The 25,010-nt window shown below is 42.4% G+C and overlaps 3 protein-coding genes and 1 long non-coding RNA gene across 11 annotated transcripts in view; 1 reads left to right on the forward strand and 3 right to left on the reverse strand.

Moving 5' to 3' along the window:
• The window catches only part of LRRN1 (leucine rich repeat neuronal 1), a 467,756-nt gene that overhangs the window by 264,650 nt on the left and 178,096 nt on the right, over positions 1–25,010 (reverse strand). The window lies entirely within an intron of this gene.
• Positions 243–5,687, reverse strand: LOC138690834 (uncharacterized). 2 transcript variants are annotated; one of them, XR_011329641.1, is made up of 3 exons: positions 5,648–5,687; positions 5,189–5,360; positions 243–1,240 (listed from the first exon to the last, which is right to left on the reverse strand). It is a non-coding gene; the product is annotated as an uncharacterized lncRNA (long non-coding RNA). The 2 variants fall into 2 exon arrangements; XR_011329642.1 differs by lacking the exon at positions 243–1,240 and adding an exon at positions 2,166–2,412.
• On the forward strand, positions 2,928–19,033 carry IL5RA (interleukin 5 receptor subunit alpha). The gene is made up of 10 exons (XM_069811803.1): positions 2,928–3,149; positions 4,429–4,574; positions 5,168–5,306; positions 5,831–5,963; positions 6,039–6,229; positions 7,231–7,376; positions 8,018–8,153; positions 11,341–11,437; positions 16,330–16,411; positions 18,361–19,033. The coding sequence occupies exons 1-10, from the start codon at positions 3,041–3,043 to the stop codon at positions 18,451–18,453; spliced, it is 1,272 nt and encodes a 423-aa protein (XP_069667904.1). The 5' UTR covers positions 2,928–3,040; the 3' UTR covers positions 18,454–19,033.
• Positions 22,775–25,010, reverse strand: part of LOC104320855 (contactin-4) — a 348,268-nt gene continuing 346,032 nt past the window's right edge. For all 7 annotated transcript variants that reach the window (XM_069811811.1, XM_069811804.1, XM_069811809.1 and 4 more), the window contains one exon: positions 22,775–24,622. In XM_069811811.1, coding sequence (XP_069667912.1) covers positions 24,522–24,622 — 101 coding nt within the window. In that variant the 3' untranslated portion in view covers positions 22,775–24,521. The remainder of the gene's footprint in view (positions 24,623–25,010) is intronic.

The raw sequence follows: 25,010 nt of genomic DNA on the forward strand, positions 1-25,010 counted from the left end.
AAGGTCCTGCTTTTCAAATTCGGCTTTGCCTTATGCTGAAAAATGCATCTGGAATCTGCTTCTGACCAGCGGCTTGTGAGATAGTGGGACATGTCAGCTATAAGTAAGAAAATCATTACCTTTTAGAGGCTGTTTTCTATGGTTTGGATTTCTACTGTACTTTAAGAAGGAGTGTACCCTTTTCGAAGGGAATATATCCTTTACCTTCTGCTTATTACTTTTTACCATATATAACCAAAACACAAAGTCATTAAGGTTTTTATTTATCCTGGGAACTTACTATATCCATTTTTGTGAAGAGTGTAATCCTATTCTAGATTTCTAGTTAACATCTGTACTTGAATACATTTATTTTGATTCTCTTTTCAGTAATTTCTCACATGAAACACACAGGGTATCACAGACTGCACAGCATTCTTATAGGCTGTGGTCTTACACAGCTACATAAATAACTCTTGCAAAAGCTGTACTTTCAATCTTAGTCTGATAGCAAGAAAAAGAAAAACAGCATTTTTAAAAACAAAGCAGGAAAAGATAAACTGAAAAGAAGCACAGGGATAATAATTGAAAACTAATCTGCATTACAGTAACATTCTATATCCAGTTTCAAATCAGTAAACTGCTGCTCAGAAAATGTTAGGTCTCTGTCTAATACCCACATGCTTTTAGACAGCAGAAGTACCTTTGAAGAGTTGATCTTTAGGATCCTTTCAAAAGCATAGGGGAAAAAATGCACCCAGAAAGGATCAGAATCCTTACTTTTTGAGGACAAAGTAAAAAAAAATTCTATAGGTAGCCAAACCCACTTTAAGTAAGCTCAAGAGAGCCAGGTTTTTAGTTGTGCTAAGTGCTAGAGCAGTCCTGAAACCAACGTACTGACATTACTCAGGTTAGTAGATGTGAATCCTAAGCAGTTGTAAAACATGAGGCCTTTTAAGGACTTTTTTTTTTTTAATAATGTACTGAAGTGATTGCTTTTTTTTTAAAAAAAGTGAGTGCTCTTAACAGTGGAACTAATGAAGCTTCTTTCCCAAAGTCTCGTAGTTGTACCTGATACAGCTTTGACTGCAGCTGGGGAATCACAACCTGTCCCTCCATCTCTCTTCTGTGCAAGTGGAATGCCCTTCGGTGGGTTCTCATGTCTTTCTCACCGAGGTACTTGGTTCACATTACAAGAGCGTAATCTACTTGAAACTGCTTCTTAGCTGCTGGATTTGATTGTAGGTAGTTGGTGGGAGAGCTGCAATGAACGTAGTGGGTAATGTTAATAGGTAGGAATGCAGATATGCATGCATGCATAAAAGCACGTGCGTACACATCTGCGCAGTTCAGAGTGGTGTTCTTGGCAGAGTTGTGGGGTTATTGCTTGCATGAAAATGAGAAGCTAGTTTTTATTTTCAGGGACTTGAAGTTGATAAATTTTTACTTTTAAATAGAGAAGACAAGTTACTAGTATATTTAATAGTCTCATCAGGTAAATGAAACAATGTTTTTTGAAGTAGGAAAGAAAGCCTGATGCCAGTAATTTGTACAAAAGCACATTGGAAATGTGTGTCATGTTCTAGCAGTTTTTTAAATTAGTTTTTATCAGATATAGCAGTATAGGTGTGGCAGAGATTAGGTGCCATTGTAAACTTGTGTTCAGTCCACATAATGCCCTCCAGAATAACATAATCTTGTGAAGCAGAGATTTGCATGGTGTTCAAGTGAGAAAATCCAAAAGAACAGACTTTTTATGAATGGTAATGCAATGGGAAATAGTCTTGGAGGCATTGTGTAGGCATAAATGTACAGTGTGAATAGTAATTACCTGATTGTTTGTGATTCATATACATTTTGGAAGAACCAAAATGTCTGGCCAAAATGTCTTTCAATAACCCAACATACAGAAGAGCAAACCCTGGCTCCCCAGGAATAATCCGTTAGCAAACTCCAGAGGTTAAGTTAGCCTTGTGCACATTTGGCTAGCAGAGTAGCAGATACATACAAAATATGAATATAGATAATGAGTTGACTTGGACATTAAGAAACACACTATTGTAGATTATGTGTCATTTTAATGAACTCAGCATTCATACACCATTTTGAAAAATAGTTACTGTATAGCAGAAGTACTCCAACTGTGATCAATTGGAGTGCTTCCAGTCCCTGTGTTATTTATTGGAGGTTCAGGGAGAACTGATGGGTTAAAGGCGCTTTCTCTGCTCATTACCATCTGAAAATATTATGTTTTCCATACAAGCAATTGCTGTAGTGCCCCAGGGAAGTAGTGCGATTGGGCTGGGAGGGCGTATTTCTCTTCGGTAAGAACATTTTGGAAAGCTGCTGTTCTATATTTCCATGTTGTTTATATTAGGTTATACATGAATGATTACACACAGATTTTTTTCTCCCAGTACTTCATGAAACAATCTGTAGGAAGCATAAGAACATGCTGGTTTTAAGCATTAAAAATAGTCATTCATTTAAATTAGAAACAAACAAAATAGTTTCTCTTACACCCAATAATTAACACTGGAGAATTAGCCTTGAGGTGAGCACTGAGACTGCTTCTTTAGCAAGCTTTATTGAAATAGAAACTGGAAAGTAAATGCCAGTAAGTAGCCATTTTATATATAGTGACAGCTAAAAATATGGTTATTTCTGTTCTTGGAGTAAATGGGACTCCACTAAAAGCCCATATACCTGAACCCGACTCACTCCTCCCCATGGAGAGATGCTCTAATTCCGTGACTGCTGCTCTGAACATCTACACATGACAGCGTTTGAAACCAGTAGCTTTTTCAAAGAGAGCTGGCAAAAGCAAAGGGGGCAAAATGAAATATTGTTGGTGCTACTTATATTAAATTTAGCTATGACAAGATGCATTTTCCTGCAAGGAAAGGAGAAGAATCTATCCCCTGCAAGGTAGCAGTTTCATTCCTTTGATCATGTGGGTATGCCATGCTCCATGGTTTGTGTGCTTAACACTTGGGATTGTGTTCATTTTTTAGCTATCATCAGCCTCTGTAAAATGGTGACGAGGGACATATGCTGATACATGGCCGTTCTCATTTACCATCTAAAGATTATGGCCAGCATGATGATTATTTTTCTGATCCTCCTTTGGACAACAGACTCGGTTCAGCCAAACACACCTCAAGCTGCAGGTAAGGCATTTTCCTTCTACCAGTGTGTAGCTTTAGCACCAGTGGGTGACCAAGGCCCCTTTAAGTGTTGGTCAAAGGCACTATTCTACGCATGAATAAAAGAGCCCATGGCATGCCATGAGTACAGGACCACAGATGACCATGCTGCGTTAACATGCTTCCTGGGACAGTTATAGCCTGTCTCAGATTGCTCCCAGCCAGTGCCTGAGGACTGTTTTGCTTTGAGAAGGAAGAACCATGAGGCATGCAGATGCAAGCTGTGCCATGCCACGTGTCCTCTGGGCAAGCAGTTCCTGGCCTGGTTTATTAAACAATTTAATCCAGCCGGAGCAAAGGCATTATTCCAGATAGCCATTTTAGTTCCAGGAACAAAACTGCAGTTAGCTGCAGAAACACGACAACACAAAGCGTTGCTGGCATAATCCTGGTATATCAACAGCCTTAATGGTGACATTTTTTGTGGGCATCTCAACAAGGAACATTTTAAGGGAACCAGTTCAGGGTGGTTTGTGTTGAGGTTTTCTGAGCCTTCATGAGGCAGTTTTCCTAATGCAAGGTGCATGCTTGAAAATTGAACTAGTGGCCATCAAAGGTTGAAATCATGGGAGAAGAGAAGTGGGGACTGACATCCCTCAGCTGCCTTGGAGATGGTAATTAAGGGGGGACAGGCTCTGAAGAACTCTAGAAATGGAAGGGAGTAGATTGATTATTTCATTGCCTTGCTATTTATATGCTAACATTTTCCCCCAGCATGAGATCTTCCTCATTTCCATATGAGCCCCAGGAATCCCTCTTGCCCTGTCATTTTAAATTATCATTCCCATCCTTCTATGTTTTCTTCCATTTGTGCTTAATTCCTCTGTTCATCATTTTGTTTCTTCTCTTGCATATAACTTCTGGCTGTCAGCCTTCTCTCAGGCAGCCACCACGTTATGCTCTTCTGCAAGCTTATGCGGGTGAGAATTGTTTGTACAGCTGATCACTTGATCAGCCCTGTTTCAGTACAGATGCCCAGTGTCAATGTGGCTATGAGGATCAAGTTGAAAAACCTGAACCTAATTAGCAAGCCAAATGTAATATATCATTGTGATTTTCAAGTTGAAACTGTTCTAAAATTCATTTTTTAAATACTAGAAACATTTTATAAGAAGCTGTTGACGGAATATAATATTGAAATGAAATTATTTGCTTGTATTGCTCATTGCTTGTAAACAGTTATTGCTCGAAACAATTCACTGGATTACTATGTTATGAATATTTTTGTTCTTCTCCCTTACAGTTCAGGTTTTCCCACCTGTTAACTTCACCCTTACAGTCTCTGCATTAGCACAAGTACTTTTACATTGGAAACCAAACCCTAATCAAGAACAAAAAACCTACACTATTAGATATGATGTGAAAATCCTAAGCCCTGTGCCTGAAGAGGTAAGATAAAAGTCCAGTATACTAAGAAGGTTAAATTCCTGTTGAGTTAAACATGTTGCACCAAACCAGGGTGCAGTAGGTGTGTTATGTCTCTTGAGCGATTGGCATATTGAATCACTTATTCTCTTACATCATGAATGTATACTTTGAGCACTGGAGAGATTCCCTTTCAGCTATGCTTATGGCTACAGCTCTTCTGGGACAAGGGTTAGTCTGGGAACTGGCAATCTCTGCAGTGTTCATCTTGGGGGGAAGCTGGATACTGGTTTTTAAGTGATATTGCTCCCCTTTCAAGTCATCTCACTTAATTCACATTAATGCCACGGTATCATTAAAGTGTCAGACCATGTTTCATCACTGCTGTGTTCTATAGACAAATTTTTTGTAAGATAAAGGTCCTGCTGTCTTAAATGAGAAACCTTGCACACTTCTTGTGTGCATTATTTGTACTGTCTAGCTTTATACACTTAATATAACCAGCTAATCTAGCTGGCTGGTTTGCCTCTTTGCAAAGACTGAAGCAGTCTTTGCAGATCCCTTAATTCAGCTTGCATCACACGTGATGCTTATCTGATTTTTTTTTTTATTTCAAGTATGATACAAAGAAGACTCACAGTATCCGAACGGCTGCACTTCACAACGGTTTCTCCGCACACATTCGGACATTACTTCTCCATAATGACCTTCTGATGACAAGTGACTGGGTGAAGGAAAAACTCCCGCCTCTGCCAGGTAAGAAGAAATGCAGGGGAGGTCTGAATTTTGTGTTCTGCCCTGGTCTGTGGACTAGACATTGACAGGTGACAGGTTTAATACTTGAAAAATACAGCATTTTCCCCTCTACCTGCTACGCTGATCTTACAAAACAATTTAGTCCAGGACTTTCTCTACTGCTGTGGAGCCTGGACTACAGTCTGGAGGTGCAGAACATGGATAACCCACATAAAATTTTCTAAAAATTCCTTGCTAAGGTGAAGATAACTTACTTTTATACACTCTAGGCTATTAAAAGGTCATGTGGCCTTGGCGTACATGAAATATGTAATGGTGCTGTGTGGTACAGCTTTACTTACGCTGTTTGGGAGTCTTCATCCATCCATAACTGATAGACCTGTGTGATAAGGAAGAGAATTGGATACAATAGACATAGATATAACGGACCACAGACTGTAATCAAAATGTTTTAGCAACATGAATTTGTTACAACTTTTGTAATAAGATTTTTCTTTCTGCTTTATAATTCCTTGACTCTCCAGGTGCTCCAGAGACATCTGTCACTAATTTGTCCTGTGTTACTCGTATCACCATTTCTAGTATTGTTTCTCTCCATTGCACTTGGCTTCCTGGCCAAGGGGCACCAGAAGATACCAAGTACTTTCTATTTTACAGGTTGGTGTTTTCTCCCATTTTAGTCAGCAATGGATTTCTTTAAGAGCATCATGTCTCACAAGTATTTTAATTTAGGTATGAGACATACACTGAAGAATGTCAAGATTATATCAAAGACAAGTGGAACAGGAATACTGAGTGCAGATTTTCAGTGACTCAAATTGATCCTGAAGAGGTTGACAATCTCGTTGTAATCCACATTAATGGGTCTAGCAAGTATGCTGCAATCAAACCTTTCCAGCAGTTATTTAACCAAAATGCCATTGGTGAGTAGAAATACTTTTATTTTTTTTTTAAATTTAAAAATGTCTAGCAGGATTGTCAAAAGATTTGTGAGAGAATATTACTGGATTGACTGGTTCTTGATGCAGGTGAAAGTATGTGCTGGTTTTGCATAGACATCTTAATGAAATTGGAAGAGAGAAAACAGAAGTGGAAGGTTTTAACTAACTTTGATTTTAGTATTACAGAATGGCAAAAATAAAAAAGCTAGAAAATACAATTAGTTATTCTGTTTGTTAGCCAAAGCATTATTTCCAATATTCATTTTCAACTGATTTAGTCAATATACCTTCAGGTACAGTTTTTACTACCTTTTGTTTTACAGCCTTTCTTTAAAAGGAAGAAGATGCATGATTTCAAGATAACCATGTCCTTTTAAAGAAAGGCATTAGACTGTTGAATAAAAGGTGGTATCAACCATGACTGGCTATCAATCACCTTTCACCCACCCAGATAATTTCTTTTCCTTCATTAGTTCCATGCCTTTCACTTTTTTTGTAAACAGGTGACATTTCCCTTTTTTCATGGCTTCACTAAGATAAAGCAGTTGACATACTTTCTTCTTCGAAATCATCCCCATAATAGCTGCTGATCCATTCTTTTGAATTTGTTCCAGTTTTCAGTAACTTTCCTGGTTACATCTGTTTGTGTTTTTTTTTTTTTTTCCTGAAAAGAAGTTTTTCTAACTGTTCTATCATTATTGTCATGCTTTTGTGAAAATTAATTTGATAAGTCATCTCCCCCCCACCCCCCAGTAATCTAGTTTTCCAAAACTTTAAGTGGATTTTTAAAATTGTTTTACCTTAACTATTGTTTCCAATATAGTTATTCCTCCTAAATCCTTATCTTTTCTGTCCAAAATGTGAAATAAATTCAAGGATTGTAGGTCTTACCTGGAAACACTATCAGGTTATAAAGTGCTCCAGTTGTTAGTATTTAAACTTTGCTCTATAAATAACTTACCAGTACAGTTTTCTTTTTGTAGAGAAGGTGAATGTTCCCAGAAATGTCACTGTATTCTTAGAGCAAAATGATCTCCTGGCCACATGGGAGAAGCCAATTTCTCCTTTCCCTAAAGAATGTTTTGAATACGAATTTTACCTCTTCAACTTGAAGTCAGGTAACAAGCAGGTAATTGCTTCTCTGATGCCCAAGTATTACATAGCATTCCTGTCTCTGAGCTGACTGTCCTAGATGATAGCTAGAATTTGCCTTTATGCAACCTGGTGAAAAGGTCTTCGTATTCGTGGATATGTTACAAATTTTAAAACATTCAAAATAAAACCTGCTATTAGTATATTTTTGAAACTATGGACTTTCAGTGAAAGTTGTCCTGTTTGTGACTAGGGTTCAGCAGAGCCAAAGTCTCATCAGTTTTCATATTTTTCCTCTTTTTCTGGATGTCATTTATGTCTGCAACAGACTATCCCCAAGAGAAGTAGGAAAGCAGAACGATAAAAATTGGAGTTACTCAGTTTTATGCATCTGGGTTCAGAACAGTAGGAGGATGATCAATTCTGAAAATCCAGCATTAATTGTCTTAAGGAAGAATGCAAAAATAAGGCATCTTTCAAGAATTTGCCCTGAAATATTGGCATATTATGAGAGAAAATACACCTATAGAAGTAGAGATCTTACTTCAAAGACAAAGCCAGATGCTCACTGTTAATCTAGAAAAAGTTTTAAAAAAAAGATAAACATGATTAAAGTTTGTTTTCTGAATTGTTTAGTCTTAAGTAATCTATAACAGTACAATATTGTTTTCCTAACAGATATTGAAAATATCCTCAAACGACTTCAGATTACGGATTGATGTTACCAGCAGGTATTCAATACAAATAAGAGCTAATCACCACATATGTTGTACGAGAGGATTTTGGAGTGACTGGAGTGAAGTTATTTATGTTGGTAAGAATGACATGCTTCTGTCTTCTAGTGAATATTATTGCATTGCTGGAAAGCAAATGCTGCCTAATCATGAGCATGCACAACACCATGTAATTTTAACAGAAGCCAGGAAAATAGGCATTTGAAGAAAGAAACTGACTTCTTAATGCCAAGGGGAGTTAAATCTGTGTTCCAAAAAAAATTAAAAAAAATCTCTCAAGCAAACTTTTGGACATATGGGGGGATGTTTAGACAGTGGTTTTTTTTTACATGCTTAAGTTTTGAGAAACTGCTTTAAACTAGCTTAAGGCCTAAGTTCTAGGTAAGGCCTTTCAGTTGCATTACTTCCTTTAGTTTTTACACGAGTTTCCCTGGCATGCATTGTGATGTTCATGCTGGAAATTAATATGAGTGATCATGTGAACTATTACTTTACTGGAGCTATCTTAACTCTTAAATGTTGGGGGAAAAAAGAGCATGCTTTTAGCATCTTTGGAACATGATAATTTGCCCCACTTTGTTCTGTATTTCCTGCTTGCTGAACATGTTTTTCTGAAAACAACAGTTTCTTTATCACGGCACGTTATCAACTGTTTCTTCTTTGACATCCTCCTTTGCTCTTATCTTTTGAGTTTCTTAACTTCCTGGTTTTCATTAAAAAAAAAAAAAGTCCCTAACACTCTCCTGTTTACTACAGTTTTCCCTCTTACATCTATTTGCTAGTGAATGCGATTAAATCTGCTGGTGTTTTGCTGCCTTACTCTTAATACATCCCCTTGACCTTCCCACCTGGCTCCATGGTGCTGACAAGCCCTTGGGAAGAAAAGCTCAGCAACCTGACCACTCACCCGGGGCAGGGGGGATGACCAAACATCTCATTAATAAAGAAAACCGGGCCTGTTTATTAGCCTCATGCACCTATCCGGGAAATATTTGGATGAGGCCAACTTTAAGACCAGTAGACCTCTTCTGACCCCGTACCCTGAGAAAAACACTGGCCTAGATTGTCCATCCTGTAGCAGCAATCCTCCAACTTTGTTAAAAACTGAAACACAATTCTGGTTTCTTTCCTTGGGCTGTGGTGGTGTTTAGAAGCATTACAGTCAAACAAAGCTAGATAAAAATCATCAGTGCAGCCAAGTAGGCTGGACACCTTCATTAACTACGTGTGGCAGCCTGATACAAATCAAATCTGTGAAGCTGTAGGTACATGTGAACAGCCACTGCCAGGGTGCACAGTTTAAAAGACGCACAGGTAAAGTTTTGGGCTGAGAAGTACCTCACAGCATGTTTGTGCTGTCCTGATTCTGCTTTCCCAGCAAGGCTGAAAGATTTGAGGGTCCCTCTCTGTGAGCCAGAGCACTTTTGGAGCTGTCTCTGCTGCACAGCATGACGACGACTGAGGAACCTGGAAACATCGCCCTTATGGATGCCTCTACTCACGCACTGCACTTATCAAATATGAAAAATTCATTCTGATGGTAAAAAAAAAAAAAAAGTTAGTCTTCCATGAAAATTTACTTAGATCTCAAAATATCCAAGGACAGGTCCACTTACTTCAGTTTTTCTTATGAAAAGGGTTTTTTAGAGGCTTGCTGCAGTTCACTGACACAATCCATGTTATTGCATAAGTCGCTGGGTTTCAGTACATACTTCAGCCAGTCTTGTTAGCATTGCTGTTGCTCTGTGGCTCTGAGGAGGTTTCATCTGTTCCCTCCCTTTCACGTATTACGTGGACACCTCTCACTGGGCAGGTGCATGTGCTTGTGCTGGTTTGCAGTGGTGTTGGTGTGCGGGGCTGGGCTGGTACCGCCGGGCACATCTCGGAGAGAAGCCGGAGGAGGATCGCGCCAGGCAGGACCCCAGAGCCACAGCATGGCCTCTCCAATGCTGCTTCTCCCACACCTTTACTCCGAGTTGCAGTGAGACCGTGTTGCCTGATCCTGCCTTTTTGGGGCCATTGCCAACCGAAATAAGATGGAAGAGACTTAGGACTTGCCATTTTTGGTTTGGAAAACAGAGACACTTCCCAGCCTTCATGCTGGGATGCTTAAAATTGGTTTATGGGACTTAACCATTTTCCACAGTTTGCTGCCCCAGTCATCCTCAAGACTTACGTGAAGCATAACTCATTGACAGTTACATCCTAAATCTTATTTTCTTCAAAGACAAGTGGTAACCCTGAAGACAAAATAAACCATCCTAACCCATTTGTAATTGCAAGGTTGACTGTGTACCCCTGTCGGAGTACCGCCCGGCTCATGGCGTCATCCACACGCTGCTCTCAGGGACTGCCATGCAACTGCAGCCGTCAGCAGAGACAGCAGGCTCAGCTCCTCATTTCTCAGAAACAAAGCTGGCCACAATTGAATATTGTTTTGTCTACAGCACCAATAAACCCAACACTCCTGCTGCTGGCCGATTTATGTCCTTTCAATTACCTGGTAATGGCAGTGCTGGCACCTTGATGCATAGGACAGGCAGTTATCGTAAGCACACACGGACTCGGCAGCCTTTTGAAAACGCAGTTCGGTGTAAATGTCTCTGTTATATAGCATAATGTGGCACAAAATAATGGTCGTGGTCACTGAGCACTGCCTTTTCAAAACAGAAACATTGACCTTGATAGAAATACCTGTGTCTGCTCACAGGCAGAGGCAGCAGAGAAATTCTTCCTGAGGAAATGTATCAGCAACCAGTTCACAAGAAAAATGGGGGATTTCAATGTCTTTTTTACAGGCAAGTTTAGGAAGCCAGAGAAATCCAGTTCCTGGCTAGAGAGGAGTAATAGAAGCGAAGAATGGTTTAATGGAAAACAAACATTTTGAGCCTGAGATCAGTAAACAGTGTCTTTACTGAGTACCAGTCGTGTGCTTGCTGCATGGCATCGCGTGTGTCAGGACGGCAGCTAAAGGACCGTATTGTCCTTCTGGTGGGCCTGGCTCCTCATGCTTCTTGGCCTGTTCTCTCCTTCAGGTCAAAATGAAAGAAATTTATTGTTGAAATTAGAAAGTCAGTTTCATGGAAATTGTTCTTGAAGCTCTGCGTTTCGTTTCTAATTCTAGATACCAATTCTTCATTGTTTGCATGTTAATTTGTGATCTGAATATAATCACATAAAACAGCTGATGAAATCTTTTGGAATAGTGTGTTTAAAATAATCTGCACTAAAATAATATATTTAATTTCTTTTTTTCTTGAAATTCAGGGCAAAACAAACTGGAGAATCCCGTAGCCTGGATTCTCGCTGTGCTTTGTGTATTCACGTGCTGCACATTCCTGCTTGTTGCTATAATATGCAAAATGTAAGTATCATCATCTTCTTTTTAATTCTTTTCTTTTTAAGAAAGGGCACTAAGTTTGGTATTCAAGCATAATTATACAAAGCAAAAGTACTGAAAAGTAATAATTAGCCTCAATTATCAACAATAACATTCAGCAAAATTGTTGGGGTAAGAGCGTTATTCAATGTAATCTTAAATGACAAAACCATATACTGAGTGAGGTGAATTTGTTAAAAATCTTTTTGTCCTTATCTCGTTTCATCACTTAAATGGATCTGGTTGGGTCAATGATTTCCCAAGCAGGACTCTGTCTTTAACTGTGGTGAAAGCTGCGGTGAGCATCTTTCATGGCTAAAATGTACAGATCAATATTTTCTCAGTCTCGTCCAGCTCAGCCTGTAGACATACTTTCTATATTGGGCCCTGGACATGTAGTCTGAATTTCAGCTGACATCAGAGTGTAGTACATGCTCTGAAGAGGTAAAAATTCAGTGCTTTTGTGCTTGCTGCTCCTTTTGATCTGTTAACAGCAAGTGTACTGAACTATTGTTTGCTTAGAGTTTTTGAACTATTTGTTTAGTTTATTTTTAATTACTACAGAGGATATGGATGCCATGTAGTAAAAACACATGACATATAGCCAAACTTCCCAAAATGTGCTGTGAAGAAACCCAGATACACTTTGGATTACACTTTGGATTTCTGTAGCTGTGACTAGTCAAATCATAAGTGATGGCTTAAAGTATCAATGTAATTACAAGCTTCTCCCCTGAAACATGCATCAAGCAGCAATTATCAGTCCACAATAAACACAGCTCCCAGTAATGTAAGTGCTGTCCTTGACTCTGCTAATTTCTTATTAATTTCTTTAATGCCTTTTAATTTATTGGTCATCCTGATGTGTCCTTGGCTATTTTCCTTCCCATACCACATTTCCTTTATCAAATAAAGGTCTTGTCTACAGGAATGTTACATTAGAATAACTGTTATTTACTCTCCCTAAAGTGTCCGGTGTCTATGATAACCTGTTCTTAAGTCAATTTAATTAGCATAGCAGGTCACAATAAGCAATCCTTTTTGGAACAAGGTAGATTAACTCCCCAGAGAGTTTATTCATGTTATGCTTTGTATGCACTTGTTCCCAACTATGCAGCCTTGTTGTATTGGTGGAAATCCCCAAACTGCTCTTGCTCACGTCACTGATGATTGACCTGTCTGTACAGCTGTAGGTCCTTCACTGCTCCAGCATCATCTTCATCAGCTCTCTCCTCTCTCTTTGGGAGAGCAAAACACCAACACCAGTTAGTAGCAGTCATACTGCTCCATGTTTTCCTGTGGAGTTCTGCGAATATTTGGATATTATGCAGTTACCCCCTGCGGAGATCCTGAAATAGATATAGGGGGAGCAACAGGTATAGGGGAAGACTTCTACTCAAGGACCAGATTGAAGCTGCTGTGCTAATGCATTTTATGAACTTTAATACATTAGGCAAATTTAAGCTAGCTTTTCCAGGTTCAGCTGCTTGATGCTACATTGGTTGCTTCTAGGAGTCTCTCTCTGCCTGGCTAGTACAGAATTCCCTAGCACCCAAAGTCTCATTACATTCCATCTTTGCCAAAGTGATTAAAATTTTATCTGCTTGCTGCACTGAATTTCACAAAGTTGCTAGCTTTACTCCACCCTTCCCAAGCTGCTTCTTGCTTAGTGTCCTTGCCACTTCTCTAATCCCCCAGCCTGCTCTGGCAGGTGGGAAGTGTAAGAAGATGAAATAGAGTTCTTAGCCTGCTCATTTGTTGTATCTGCAGATATTAAAAAAAGAAAAATAGAACAGGTTCCCTAGATCACAGTTTCATTAGTAGTCTCAGTTTCTACTGCTGTTGAAAATTCATGAAGTGTACCATGCAATTCAAGCCACAGAATCATTTCAAATTTCATACGATTTGAAGCCATTATAAGGAATTTCATTATAGCAAAGAGTTCTATAAATTTTTCTGTGTGCTTCCTGGTGATTCCAGGCATCAGAGATGCAGCCCACCATTTGGGAGAAATGCTACAAGGCAAAGTAGCCCTTTGGGACTGTTTGGATAGTCTTTTCCCTTCACTTACTTGCAGTAGCTGATGTGGTTACTGTCTTGATAAAAAGCACAATTGAATGTTTTCCTAGTTTGCCCTCTGTCTTTATGAATTAGCATCTTCTGTACTTCCTTGGGCTGTACCTTGGAATAACATTTTCTCCTGGAGGTGAGCCCACAGGAGGATGTAGTTAATAACTTGCTGCCAGCTGCTCTCTACTTAATTGACATGAGGACAGTCAGTAGCCCTCCATACCCTGAAATAAATGTGGTCATAACGACCTCCGCCAGGTACCCCTCCCTCTTCTGCACCCCACGACCAGCAGTCACCAGCCACCCGCTACAGGGAAGTCGTTTGGAAAATGTCACAGGGAATCTGGGTGGAGGCAAGACACTAGAAAAGGCGCTCTAACATACTGTGAAAACAAATATTTCATCAATCTCATCGTAGCGGTTAGAAGAGGGAAAAGAAGAACTTGTTCTCCTACTTACTTCTCTTTATTTATCTTTGGCTTTTTCGTGTCACAGCCTGTGGGAAAAGTGGCAAATTTCAGAAAGGCAGACACAGCACAATCATTGGAGGGCCTGAAACACTGAGTTAAGGCACGAGGGTCCCGTGGGGTGTTTCCAAAGCCTGAAGGTCCAGGTAGCGCTAATGGAAAGGGCTGTGCTCTAACCCATGTAGAGACAAGCAGAGATAACTGGAACACTTTTTGTGACAAGATATTTAATCACATAACTCCAACTTTCCAGTGTCCTGCAAAAAAGACCAAGACCATTCTGAGGGCACCACTGCCACCACCCCCACCAATGCCTCACTGCAAAGACTCTTGCACCTGAGGGGCAACCAGCCCCTATGAACACAAGTGTGCTTCTGCCTCATTTCTGTTGGGCATTTGTGCATCCCTCCTTAAGTGCTTCTATTCCAGAAGCAACATGTAACTTATGCTTTTTGCTGACTCAATAAATAATTTTGATATGGCTCCATCAAAATCTTTTATTGACAAACAGCACAACTAGAAACGCGCCAATTCCAAACAAAACCAAATCTTGTTGGTTACATTGCACAGCAATAGCATAAATCAAAGCCACACTCGGAGCTGAAATAAGATGCAGGTGAAACCATGTGGTCTCCAGGGCCTTCCTCCTGAAAGGCTTGGGAGACCCAGTGGAGCGCAGGAGCCGTGAAGACAACAGCGCTTGCAAAGCTAACCTGGGTATGGTCACAAAGACCTAACCCTTGGCAGGAAAGCTGGGAAGAGTAGAGGTGATGCCAGGTACTGGAGCGTAAATATTGGCACTCATCCCAGTCCCACTCCTGAGTTACACCAGCAGCCACCTTACTGTCCCACTCTGCTGGTGGTGACCACACCGCCTGATCTGTCCTCTGCAGCCAGCAGTGGTTGGACTGCATTCAGCATTTCAGCAAAGGGGATGCAAATGTCCCCTAAAACCAACTCACTCGCGCCCTGCTTTTCCTCCCCGTATTCCCACTTCTGGCTGTATACCTCCGTCACAAACCCTCGTCCATGTGCAGCAAAGGGGAGATATCCCACAGCTTGCTTGGTCAGGTCTATCGTGTAAGCAGTGGTATGGCCCTTCCCTTTGCCTCATAATTAATTAAGTGTCAATGTCTCCTTCAAGGCAGCAGCAGCTCAGTCAGGAAGGTTTAGCTCCAAACTGATAGTCAGAAAATATTATTCCTCCTCACCTCCCTGGTGAGGAGGAATAATAGGATAAAAGAAAACTTGACAGAACTCAGAAAGCTTTTGGAAGAAGAATAGTCATAAGAACATAAGCATTGAACTAACCAGACATCAGCCAGGAGAACTGTCACAAAATAAATGAGGCAGAGGAGCAGATCTGCCCTTGGTCCCAGCCTCTAGGTCTCCACACCTTGGCCACGTCTCTGCTTCACGGATGTCAGGCTTGCTCCACAGAACAGGCTCCGGATACTAATTCTGGGCTAAATCCTATAATCTTCACTCAGGCCAAGTTCCCATTAAAATCTGGCCCTATTTGGACATCGTGCTATCCAGGGGCAGAGATAGTGAATGCGTTTTGGTGATCGAAATGTGAAGTCTGTACTCTGGGAGATATCAAAGACAAGAAAAAGTTCACTCTGCAGCACTTGCTATCACAAAAATACATATGCCTGTATGCTTGAGCCAGACTAAAGAGTGTCAGGCAGGGAAGGAGTATCTCAAAGGGTGTTACCAGGATGAGTTATTACACTGCGAAGTAGAACCGTTTGCTGTCAGTCATCTCTGGTCCCGTTCCTTGCCTCCTCCTTGTTCCCTCAGCACACAATTATTTGCAGTTGCTCTCCCACCATGAGACATGGGCAGATTATGTCCTGAAACCAAAGTCTGAGCAAGAGGCAGCCTGTCTTGAATGTCCAAACAAAGTAGATGACAACGCAGCCCTTGGGAAGAATGCGAGCACTAACGGGCAGATCAGAGCAATTAATTTCTCTCCAAGACAGGCCTATTGCTGGCTGTTAAAAGCTGTGGCAATGCCCCCTTGTATGGGACCTTCCAGCCCAGCTCTCTGCAGCGGCTGCGATGGGAGAGGCTGATGGGGGAGAGGTGTCCAGAAGTGTCCTGGTAGGAATGGCATACCTGCCCTGTCCTCAGGGTGTCCGCTGGTGGACCATTATCCCTTACTTTCAGCCCTTTTGAACCTGCTGCTGCCGTCAGATGCCGATGACTGAGTGGGGCAGGAGGGCTGGTGGTGCAAGGAGATGTGTCTTCTTGCAGGGCTAAACACGTGCTGCTTGTTGGACATCATCCATCACGAAAACCAATTCTTTCACATCTCTCCACTACTGTTTTTTGCAGAAACCAAGTATGGAGTAAACTGTTTCCACCAATTCCAACACCCAGCAACAAATTCAGAGATCCCTTCCCAAATGACTATGAGGTAAAATAACTTACTTTTTTTTTTTTTTTTTTTTTTTTTTTGGTTAGAAGGAATGCTTGTGTTTGTGTGCTGCTCTTTCCCTGTAGGGCTGTGGGCATATAGCCTGTTACAGGTCAGTTAAAGCCTTTTGACCTCTTAGAATTTCTCATGTCTGTATGAAATGTGGACTACATTGTCAAATGTGTCGTGCAGAACATGCCAAATGGGAAATTTGTGGGTGCTGTTAACATAATGATACGCACAGCCCTGACTATAACATGGGGTTAGCCATTGAATTTAGCAATTTGTGAGGCTGTTCTTGCAATCCTAACTGCTGTGGTCGGGTCTCACCTGGCTGTGTGGCCACCTCCTCTGCCAAGGACAGGTCCCAGTCTGCCATAGCTCTGGATCTGGCCTTGTTTGTAGAGGAAATGTTTTGGGGAGGGCTAAAAAAGAACAAAAGGATTAAGTGCTACTGTCGAGTGCTTTTCTAATATGCACCGAATTTCAGGCACACAGTGTGGTACCTATGTCTCTGCCTTTTGTACGGATATGCAGTGTAGTTGCTCCTTCCACCGAGCACAGCCAGGCAGATAGCTCTGCTTTGGCAGGGACTGGAGGTTTGCTCCTGGAGAGCTGATTTATTTTGTGAAACCTAACAATGGGAAATGTTTTGGTCCTACTGTTAAGCTGGTCTTAAGCCTTATTATGTTTGCTGTTACTTCCTGATAAATACATTTGCCTTACAGATAAGATAAAACTCCTCATTGTCTGCTCAAGGGAAGTGCTGCTCAGTAACTTGATTTTAATTTGTCCCCTTAGAATAGGGGTTTGATTTTCTGGGTATTGTTCTTATTCCATAGTCTGGACAAGGAAACAGGCTTAAAAGATTATCATATAATGTTTGTTTTTAATTAAAGTCAGTGGTATAAAATAACATGACTTAGGGTATCACAAATAAGAATATGACAAATAGCAAATATTAACACTGCAGCTAGAAAATGTGGGCTTACAGAGGCTGTTTCACATTCCCCAAAACCAGCACTGCCTTGTATTTAGTCGTCTCTTTATTTGAAGTGAGTTCGGTGCGGGTAGGTGATACTAGCTGGAGGCTTTCTGCTGGCAGCACGGCCACAAGGATAGTGGCACCAGCAGGGAGAGGTGAGGACACGGCCCTGGTGTCTCTGCTGAGGTCACACGGGACAGCGAAACCCCCAGCAGCTGTTTGTTGTGGGCACCGAGTTCCTAAATTCATAAACAGTGGGGTGAGGTGATGAAAGCCCAGCGCAGTGATGGCAGCATGGCCCGTGGGAACCGCGCTCGGCCCCGAGGAGCAGCTCTGCCTCCCGCTGCCCCTGCAGGCTTCCGAGCTGCTGAACCGCTGCTTTCTCCTTCCTTCTGCAGGTCACCCTGTCCCTGCATGCTTGCTTGCGCAACTCTGCTCGGTACTGAGGGGTCAGGATGTGGCCCCACAAGTGGGCTTTGCTGCTGGGTATTCAGAAAAATTTGCATGCCTTGTAACATGCCCTCCAGCTCCTCCTGGGGTTCTTCGTCCTTGGCTAGAGGGGTGTCTGGTGGGCCACCCTGGTCAACTGTGTTGTGCAAAACATGCCAAGTGGGAAATCTGTGGGTGCAGAGGGCTGCTGGCTCGAGGGACAGAGTGATGAGCAGCCCTGTGAGAACTTCAGTGGGAATGTGAACTTTCTGGTAAAATTCTTCTGTTGAACCCAATGCTCTTTCTCAGCTCTTGCCTCATGGAACATTTTGGGTGAATCCCTCTCTAAATGCACCAACTTGAAACGTTGTTTTGCAAAAACATGTTAAGTAAGGACTTTGCAGCATTTGTTTCATAACGAATTTCAACACAGGCTAAAAACAGTATGTCATGACTCCTCTCTTAATTAGCGCAGCCCAATTGATAACCCATTTACCTCCCAACTTGCCAGCTAAAAGCGGTGTTTGCTTTCCAGAGAGCACGTACCTACACCAGCGAGACGGAGACCGAGTTCAGCAGCTTTGCTGAAGATCTCTACTGCAGCACCCTTGACGACTCTGTCTTCTGAGAGGCTGCATGGCCTTGGCATGCCACCCAGCATCACCGGAGCGGGCTTCGTGTCACCTCTGCTGCAGCAGCGTTTCCAACCAGGGGAGGAGGACTTGCTTCCATGAGGCACCTTGTGTAATGATAAGCTACTAAACAAGAAGTCCCAGTTTAAGCAGGATTTAAGTATGCAGTACAAGGGCTGTGTAGGAAAAAAAACATTCTGGAAAAGAGCTAATGGCTTTTTTTCTGGTTGACAGCTCAATCTTTTGGATTTTTGTTTTGTTTTAAATAACTGTGACAACTCAAGCTGCAAAATGCAAAGTGGGACTTGGTGCAGCCCTGTGTATGGCAGCAAGGTACCCAGCCGTGGTCCCTGGCAGTGACCAAGGTGGGTCAAATCCTAGGAAAAGAGTAAAACAAGCTGTAGAGCACCCTAGTTCTGTCATCCCTGGTGCTGCACGGCTACAGCAAATCCATCATGAGAATTGGGACCCACACCTGGCCTTCACTGATATGTTTTGTAATAAAACAGCGTGAACTCAGCAAATAACCTGAATAACCTCCATGGAAATGCAGTTCATTGATGAAGGGAGCGTCTGTCTGTGCTGTGTGGAAGCTGTGAGCCGTGTAGCCAGACTGCTCCTGTGTGGAGACTGCTTGACAGTGCAACGGGCAGGCCATGCCTGACGTGGCAGTGTCCATCTTGTACTGCATAAAGGTACTTACATCTTGCAATTTAAGTAAACATAGCGCCAATTTTGGATGTTGGGAAAAGGCTGTCTCAGGTGCAGGGCTTTATAAACCCCCAAAGCCTCTGGATTTTATAGGCTATTTAAGACGTGGTTACTTTGCTTATGCAGCTGACACACAATTAGAGTCTTACTACTTTTGTGCACAAAGCTAGCACCTTGCCTTGCTACTTTGGTACACACAGGTAGCCCATTGCCTTGTTGTTCGTGTGCACGCAGCCGGCACCTTGCTGCCACAAGCAGAACTCCCAAAATGTCTGGGTTTGTGTGCGTGGCAGGTTCTGCAGGTGGCCTGGGGTGCTGCACGGGTTGTGTGCGCTGCAGGCCTGCGAGGAGCCGCGTTTAAACCTACAGTAAATTCACCGCCTAGGAATTGAAAACTATTTGGGGAAATAGCTATGAAACACTGCAGAAAACTGACAGGAGTCAGTCACCTGCACTCCCCCAGCCTGGACCCTGCTGTGCCAGGCACACAGCGAGAGCTGGGGAGGGGAACAGTCTCCTACTCTCAGATTTTTCCTGTGAAGTTCCGAGATATTGGTAAAAATGTCTATGCTCGTGTAGTTGTGCTGCCAGGTGGACAAAGACACTCAACTAACGATACCTCGATGCCTGCTGCATGCCTCTCCTCGGGTGTCCTGACTGTCCGGCACACAGAGGAGTCCCTGCTGTTTATTCCTCTCCTGGTTTGTGGAAGTTTATTTTTTCTTCAGGTTATTTTCTTCCTTCTTGTAAGATTTGTACAGTTTGCGGAAGAGAGGAGGCATTTTTAAGATCTTGGTTTCCTTGGGGCTTAGAAGTCCCCACCTTCTGGCTGCGTGAACCGGTGGGGCTGCGATGGCTGACGACTGCGCGGGAATCACGGCAGCCGGCTGAGACTGCAGTCTGCGTGCTGCGAGACCCCGATTTCAGCATGGAACAAGAGCTTCGCCTGTGTTTCTTACGCTCCCCTCTTCTCAACGAGGGAAAGAGTGTCCGGCTGCCCACCCAGGTGCTCACTGGGGGCTGCAGGACGGGGGGAGGCACGGGAGACTCGCAGTCAGCTCATTTTCAGTACAAAGCTCCTTTGCAGGCTCTTGCCTTTGACGTCAGCTGGCAGCATCTGCAAAAGGACAAGAAGGGATCGGTTGTGCTTCCTGGCACGAGTAAAGTTTACGGGGGGGAAAGAAAAAAAAAAAAGAAAAATGGCATAAACTGCTAAACTTCTTTAATTGCACCTGCAGAACAAAGCACAGCCTGGGAATGCAGAGTTTTCAAGTGTACAGTAATTAAAGAAATGTGCCAAGGACTTCTTGGTGCTCTTAAGAGGCTTTCTGAGTTGCAAGGAGCTGGGCTCCTCCTTCGTGTGCAACTTCAGCTGCTGTCAGGTAATTTTGAAAATCCAAGCCCAATACCACAACCTGTTTTTCTTTGCTGTCTGTTGTTCCATCTTAAATGAACCCAGTTTGAGACGGTGTCGGTTTTTGTTTGTGCTTTGTTTACTTCCATTGTGTAATCCACCAAGCGAGTTACCAAATAAACCTGCCTGAAACCACTTGAACAACTCGGGCTTTGACCTCTCTGGCTGCGGACCACGAAGGTCTCTTGTTCTTGCGGAGTTCCTTCTGCTTCCAAGAAACCTCCCGTCTGTCGAGCTGGCCAGAGGTGGGGTTAAGCACATTAACAAAGAATAAAAAGAAAGATTTGACCCAGCACGTAAATTGTTTGGAAAGTGCCTAACGTAATTGAGTTCCCAGGTGCTACAGACTAAAAATAATTATAATAAATGAACCAGTTCTCATCTGGGTGAAATAGCATGGCTACATCAAAATTAATGCAGCTCATTAATATAACAATGTTTGTGGCTCAAATGTCTCTCCTGCATGTGATTTTAATGGATCTGAGGTGCCCAGCTTTAACGGCCTAAAATCAGAATTTCATTAGTAAAATCCTAAAAATGAGACCAAAGAGAATTCATTTACTGTAATGTATTTTATGTCATGCCTTCAAGTGGCCCAATAAATAAGATTTCTAAATATAATTTCATTCCCATTAATGGCAAGATATTGCAGAGATTAATGCAATATATTTAAGTCTATTTTGCATTGGAGCTGTACATTTGGCCTGTGTGTGAACGCCCGGCACTTGCTCGTGAAGGCAGCCGCAGCCTCAGGCAGTCGAGGTGTTCCCGGGGCGCATGGGCAGGCAGCTGGGGGGAAAAACCCACACTTTTGATTTTCAGTGTCACTAATAAGGATGTGCATGACAGGAAAACAAGTAAATAAAACTGAGCTGGTGTAAAGCAGCAGGAGGATCTTTATTTTCCCAGCCAGGCCTTTGGTCTGGCAGCCCAGTGCTGCCTCGTGCAGGTACGCAGTGGGGAACCTCACCTGTGCTCAAGAAGATCCACCTGCATGGGACGAGGAAAGCAATTCCTGGCAGAGCTGCTGCCTCACAGGCATTGCACTCGGAGCAAAGAGTCTTCACTTCAGGCAGCCGGAGGGAAAAGGGAGCACGTTCGGTACATCCCAGGCGATTCGCTCTCAGGCGTGCCGCTCGCAAGCTCTGCAGCGGGGAATGCAAAGAGGACAGGCTGCGCTCGGGGCTGCGTGTCACATTTTGCCACTCTTTGGCCAGCCCACACTGCCAGTTAAGCTATCTATCCCCAAACTCCTAGATCAGGGTTATGAGTTTTCTGCCCGGAGTGCAGAGAAGTATTTATTCTGACTTTTTTTTTTTTTTTCTTTAAACCCAGCTACAAACCCCGTGCGTTCCTCCTGCCACAGCTTTTCCCCGCTGCCTCTGTGAGAGAGCTTCAGGAGCATGCTCCTGGCTCCTCTCTAGAGAGAGCAATTTTAAATTTGCTTTTTAAAAACTGAATTCTGTTACCAGGCCATTTTGTTTTCAAGCTTCATTGACTGCAAAGCACAATATTGGTCCTTTGAAACACAGAGCACAATCAGACGACTCCTGCGCTGCCACCCCTAAAAATCAGAATGAGAAACGCAGGTTTGGTGGATTTAACGATTTCAAGCAGCGCTCCCCTAAATCCTCAGAAATCCACAAGGATACGGCGAAGCGGTGCTGTACCTGGAGGGGGGTTTACTCTGCGCGCAGGGTCAGCGATGCTCCGCTCTCCTGCGCTGCCCGCGGCTCCTGTGTGGAGCTGCTGCTGCCCACCCGCTCCCGGACGGCTGCGATGGCCACGCTCAGAGAGATGGTCGTGAGGAGGGGGAATGCCAGTTTGGGTCTTTTCAGTTGTTTTTTTCCTTTCTTTTTCAGTCTGAGCTTCCCCAGCTGTAGAGGCTCTGCTCCGAAAGCGCCAGCCCACACGAGCTTGGAAAAGTCATGACTCCACATAAATAGACATTATCAGCCCAAATTCACGCACACAGATTTATTTTTTTGTCAGTTTTGGAAGCAGAATTAGACCAGCAATGTATAAATAGATCTTTTTTTTTTTCCTGCCTCCACAAAGTTTTGACTTAAACCAACCCTTCTTTTGTATCTTCACATCAGTGACAATCTCAGCAGGCGCTGCCTATTGCCATGGTGAAATTTGTCACTGGGTAGAATGAAACATGGAGGAAAAATGCTCCTAGAAGACAGGTATCTTTACAAATGACAGAATATTTATTACCAATACCTTTAAAAAAAGATTACATCTGCTAGATCACTGATAAATATCATTTACACTGGGGAGAAAACTACAGAAGCTTCTTTTTTTTTGTTCCATTTTTCTTGGTTTTGTGGTTTTTTTTGTTTTTCTTTTTTTTTTTTTTACATAGAAGTAACCATATCAAACTAAGAAAGGAACACAGCTTGAAATACTGACAATATTTCTCTGGTCAACACCCCTGACTTTTACACAAGTGGAATCCTGATTATGAGTTACTGAATAAATATATTTAGAAGGTCTAAAAGTTAACTGTATTATTTTGTAAGCAAAAAGACAAGTTACAGGCAAATTCAAGCTATCAGAAAAAAAAAGTAATAATAAACCACTGCAGCGCATTTAAACTTGAAAATTTTATAGAAAATTCCGTTGCCTTTTACTAGTGTTATCCCATCTGAGTGAACTTACAAAATTACCCCGTAGTAACAAACAGTCCTTCTCTTAAGAAGAATTATTTTGCTGTGGATATTGTTGTTTTCCGGCGTGACTCTATTTTGCCTTCAGGCGTCTATGAAGAGTTTCTAAAGAAGCGCAGGCTTCCTAGCAGAGAACCACCAGGAGATCCCACCTCCCCGCGGACAACCTGCCCCTCCGTGGGAGCCCCGGCTGCTCCCCGAAGCACGGCACAGCTCCTCTGATGCTCTCAGTTCGGACCAGACTTCCTAAGCGTTTTCTATACAGCGGAGTTACAAAGGATGATGAGTTCTGTTCCAGTGCACGTGGAAAGCAAGCGCGTATTCGGACAAGAAACCCAGGGCAGCTTTACGCCTCAGAGCATTCTAATTTTCTTGGAATAAAATCCTCCAAAGCGAGGTGGATTTAGCCGGGTTTACACCCGAAGGTGAGAACCGCGTTGTTCGCTCGCTCCTTCGGGTACCTGTCCCTTTTTGTCACTAGAGGCAGAGATCGCATCTTTGCAGTATCTTCATTCCTTCCCAATTTAATGCTAATTGTGATAAAGACAAAGCTATTTCAAGACAGTAAAAATGGACCCTTGCTGCATGATGCCAGAATATTAGCTACATGTCCTGTAGTCCACAAACAACCAAAATTCCTGTATTTTTTCAAGCTTAGAGTGTTCTTACTGAGTATTTCGAGTTTGTCTTGCTTAGACCTCTGAATAAAATATAACATCTTATGTGTTAAGCACTTGATTTAACACAAGAATCATTGTAACTGCCATTTATGAACCGGATCTGGAACAGTTCTGCCTTCCGTAGCCTTGTAAAACTGTACAGTAAAGTTGCAGCCAATTTACTAAGAACAACTTTGAACTCTCCATCATAAAGGAAAAAATTCCAAACAATATTTTTATGATAATGTCGTCCATAGCATTTTATAGCAGAGGAAAAATTAATATCTACATCATATGTTAACTTTAAAAAATTCTATAAAACACTAAATATATAATAAAAAATATGCATATAAGGACATATGTAAACTGCTTTGGTAACATCATATTACAGATGTTTTCAGTGCATTGCAGAGTTTCCAAGGAAACTTCAGACAAAGCTATATTTGCTTTGAGGAAGTACTGTATAATGCCATTCCTAAAGAAGCATAAACATTTTTCCAGTAGTAAGATGTACTCAAACCACAATATTACTTAGTACTGGGTGTCTTCAAAACAACTAGCTAAATGTTGCTTATATTATAAACAAGAAGTCCTTTATGTAATTTTTGTCATAAACTGGACCGAGCTGTGAGCGATATCATTATTGTGCTGATGGCTGAGAGTGTACAGGCGTTGGAGGTCGAAGAGCCAGATCCTCTTGCGTACGCATCTGAGAAAAGGAGAGAGGGGGAGAAAATAAGCGAACGGTGAGGAGGGCAGCCTTCGTTAACCCAGACCTCTCCCCGCCCCGATTTTAATTCTCTTTCCTCCCATGAAGCACGGTGGTGGCAGAAGGCGATGTGGCTCCTGAGAAGGTCCCCTCCTCCTGCTTCAATAACCTCCTGTTTACTGGGTTTCACCTCTCTAACTGGATTTTTAGTTTAACTTGAAATCCTGCCGCTGTTGCGTTGAGGCTACTTTCACAATTCTATTACTTCCTGGCCCGTTTACTTATTTTTTTTTTTACATTTGTACTATAGTCAAGCTGTGATTTGTGGCACCAGCCTGGCATGATCCACACCCTGGCGGAGCTGCGTACCCGCTCTGCGGCCCGCTGC

The sequence above is a fragment of the Haliaeetus albicilla genome, chromosome 24 (genome assembly GCF_947461875.1).
Source record: "Haliaeetus albicilla chromosome 24, bHalAlb1.1, whole genome shotgun sequence".
NCBI classification, from domain to species: domain Eukaryota; kingdom Metazoa; phylum Chordata; class Aves; order Accipitriformes; family Accipitridae; genus Haliaeetus; species Haliaeetus albicilla.

What these genes read in the sequence shown, in the direction of transcription:
- IL5RA (XM_069811803.1), top strand. Translation starts at nt 3,041, where the DNA reads ATGGCCGTTCTCATTTACCATCTAAAGATTATGGCCAGCATGATGATT. An exon ending in AAACACACCTCAAGCTGCAG is followed by an intron (nt 3,150 to 4,428) that starts GTAAGGCATTTT and finishes TCTCCCTTACAG; the next exon opens with TTCAGGTTTTCCCACCTGTT. An exon ending in GAGTGAAGTTATTTATGTTG is followed by an intron (nt 8,154 to 11,340) that starts GTAAGAATGACA and finishes CTTGAAATTCAG; the next exon opens with GGCAAAACAAACTGGAGAAT.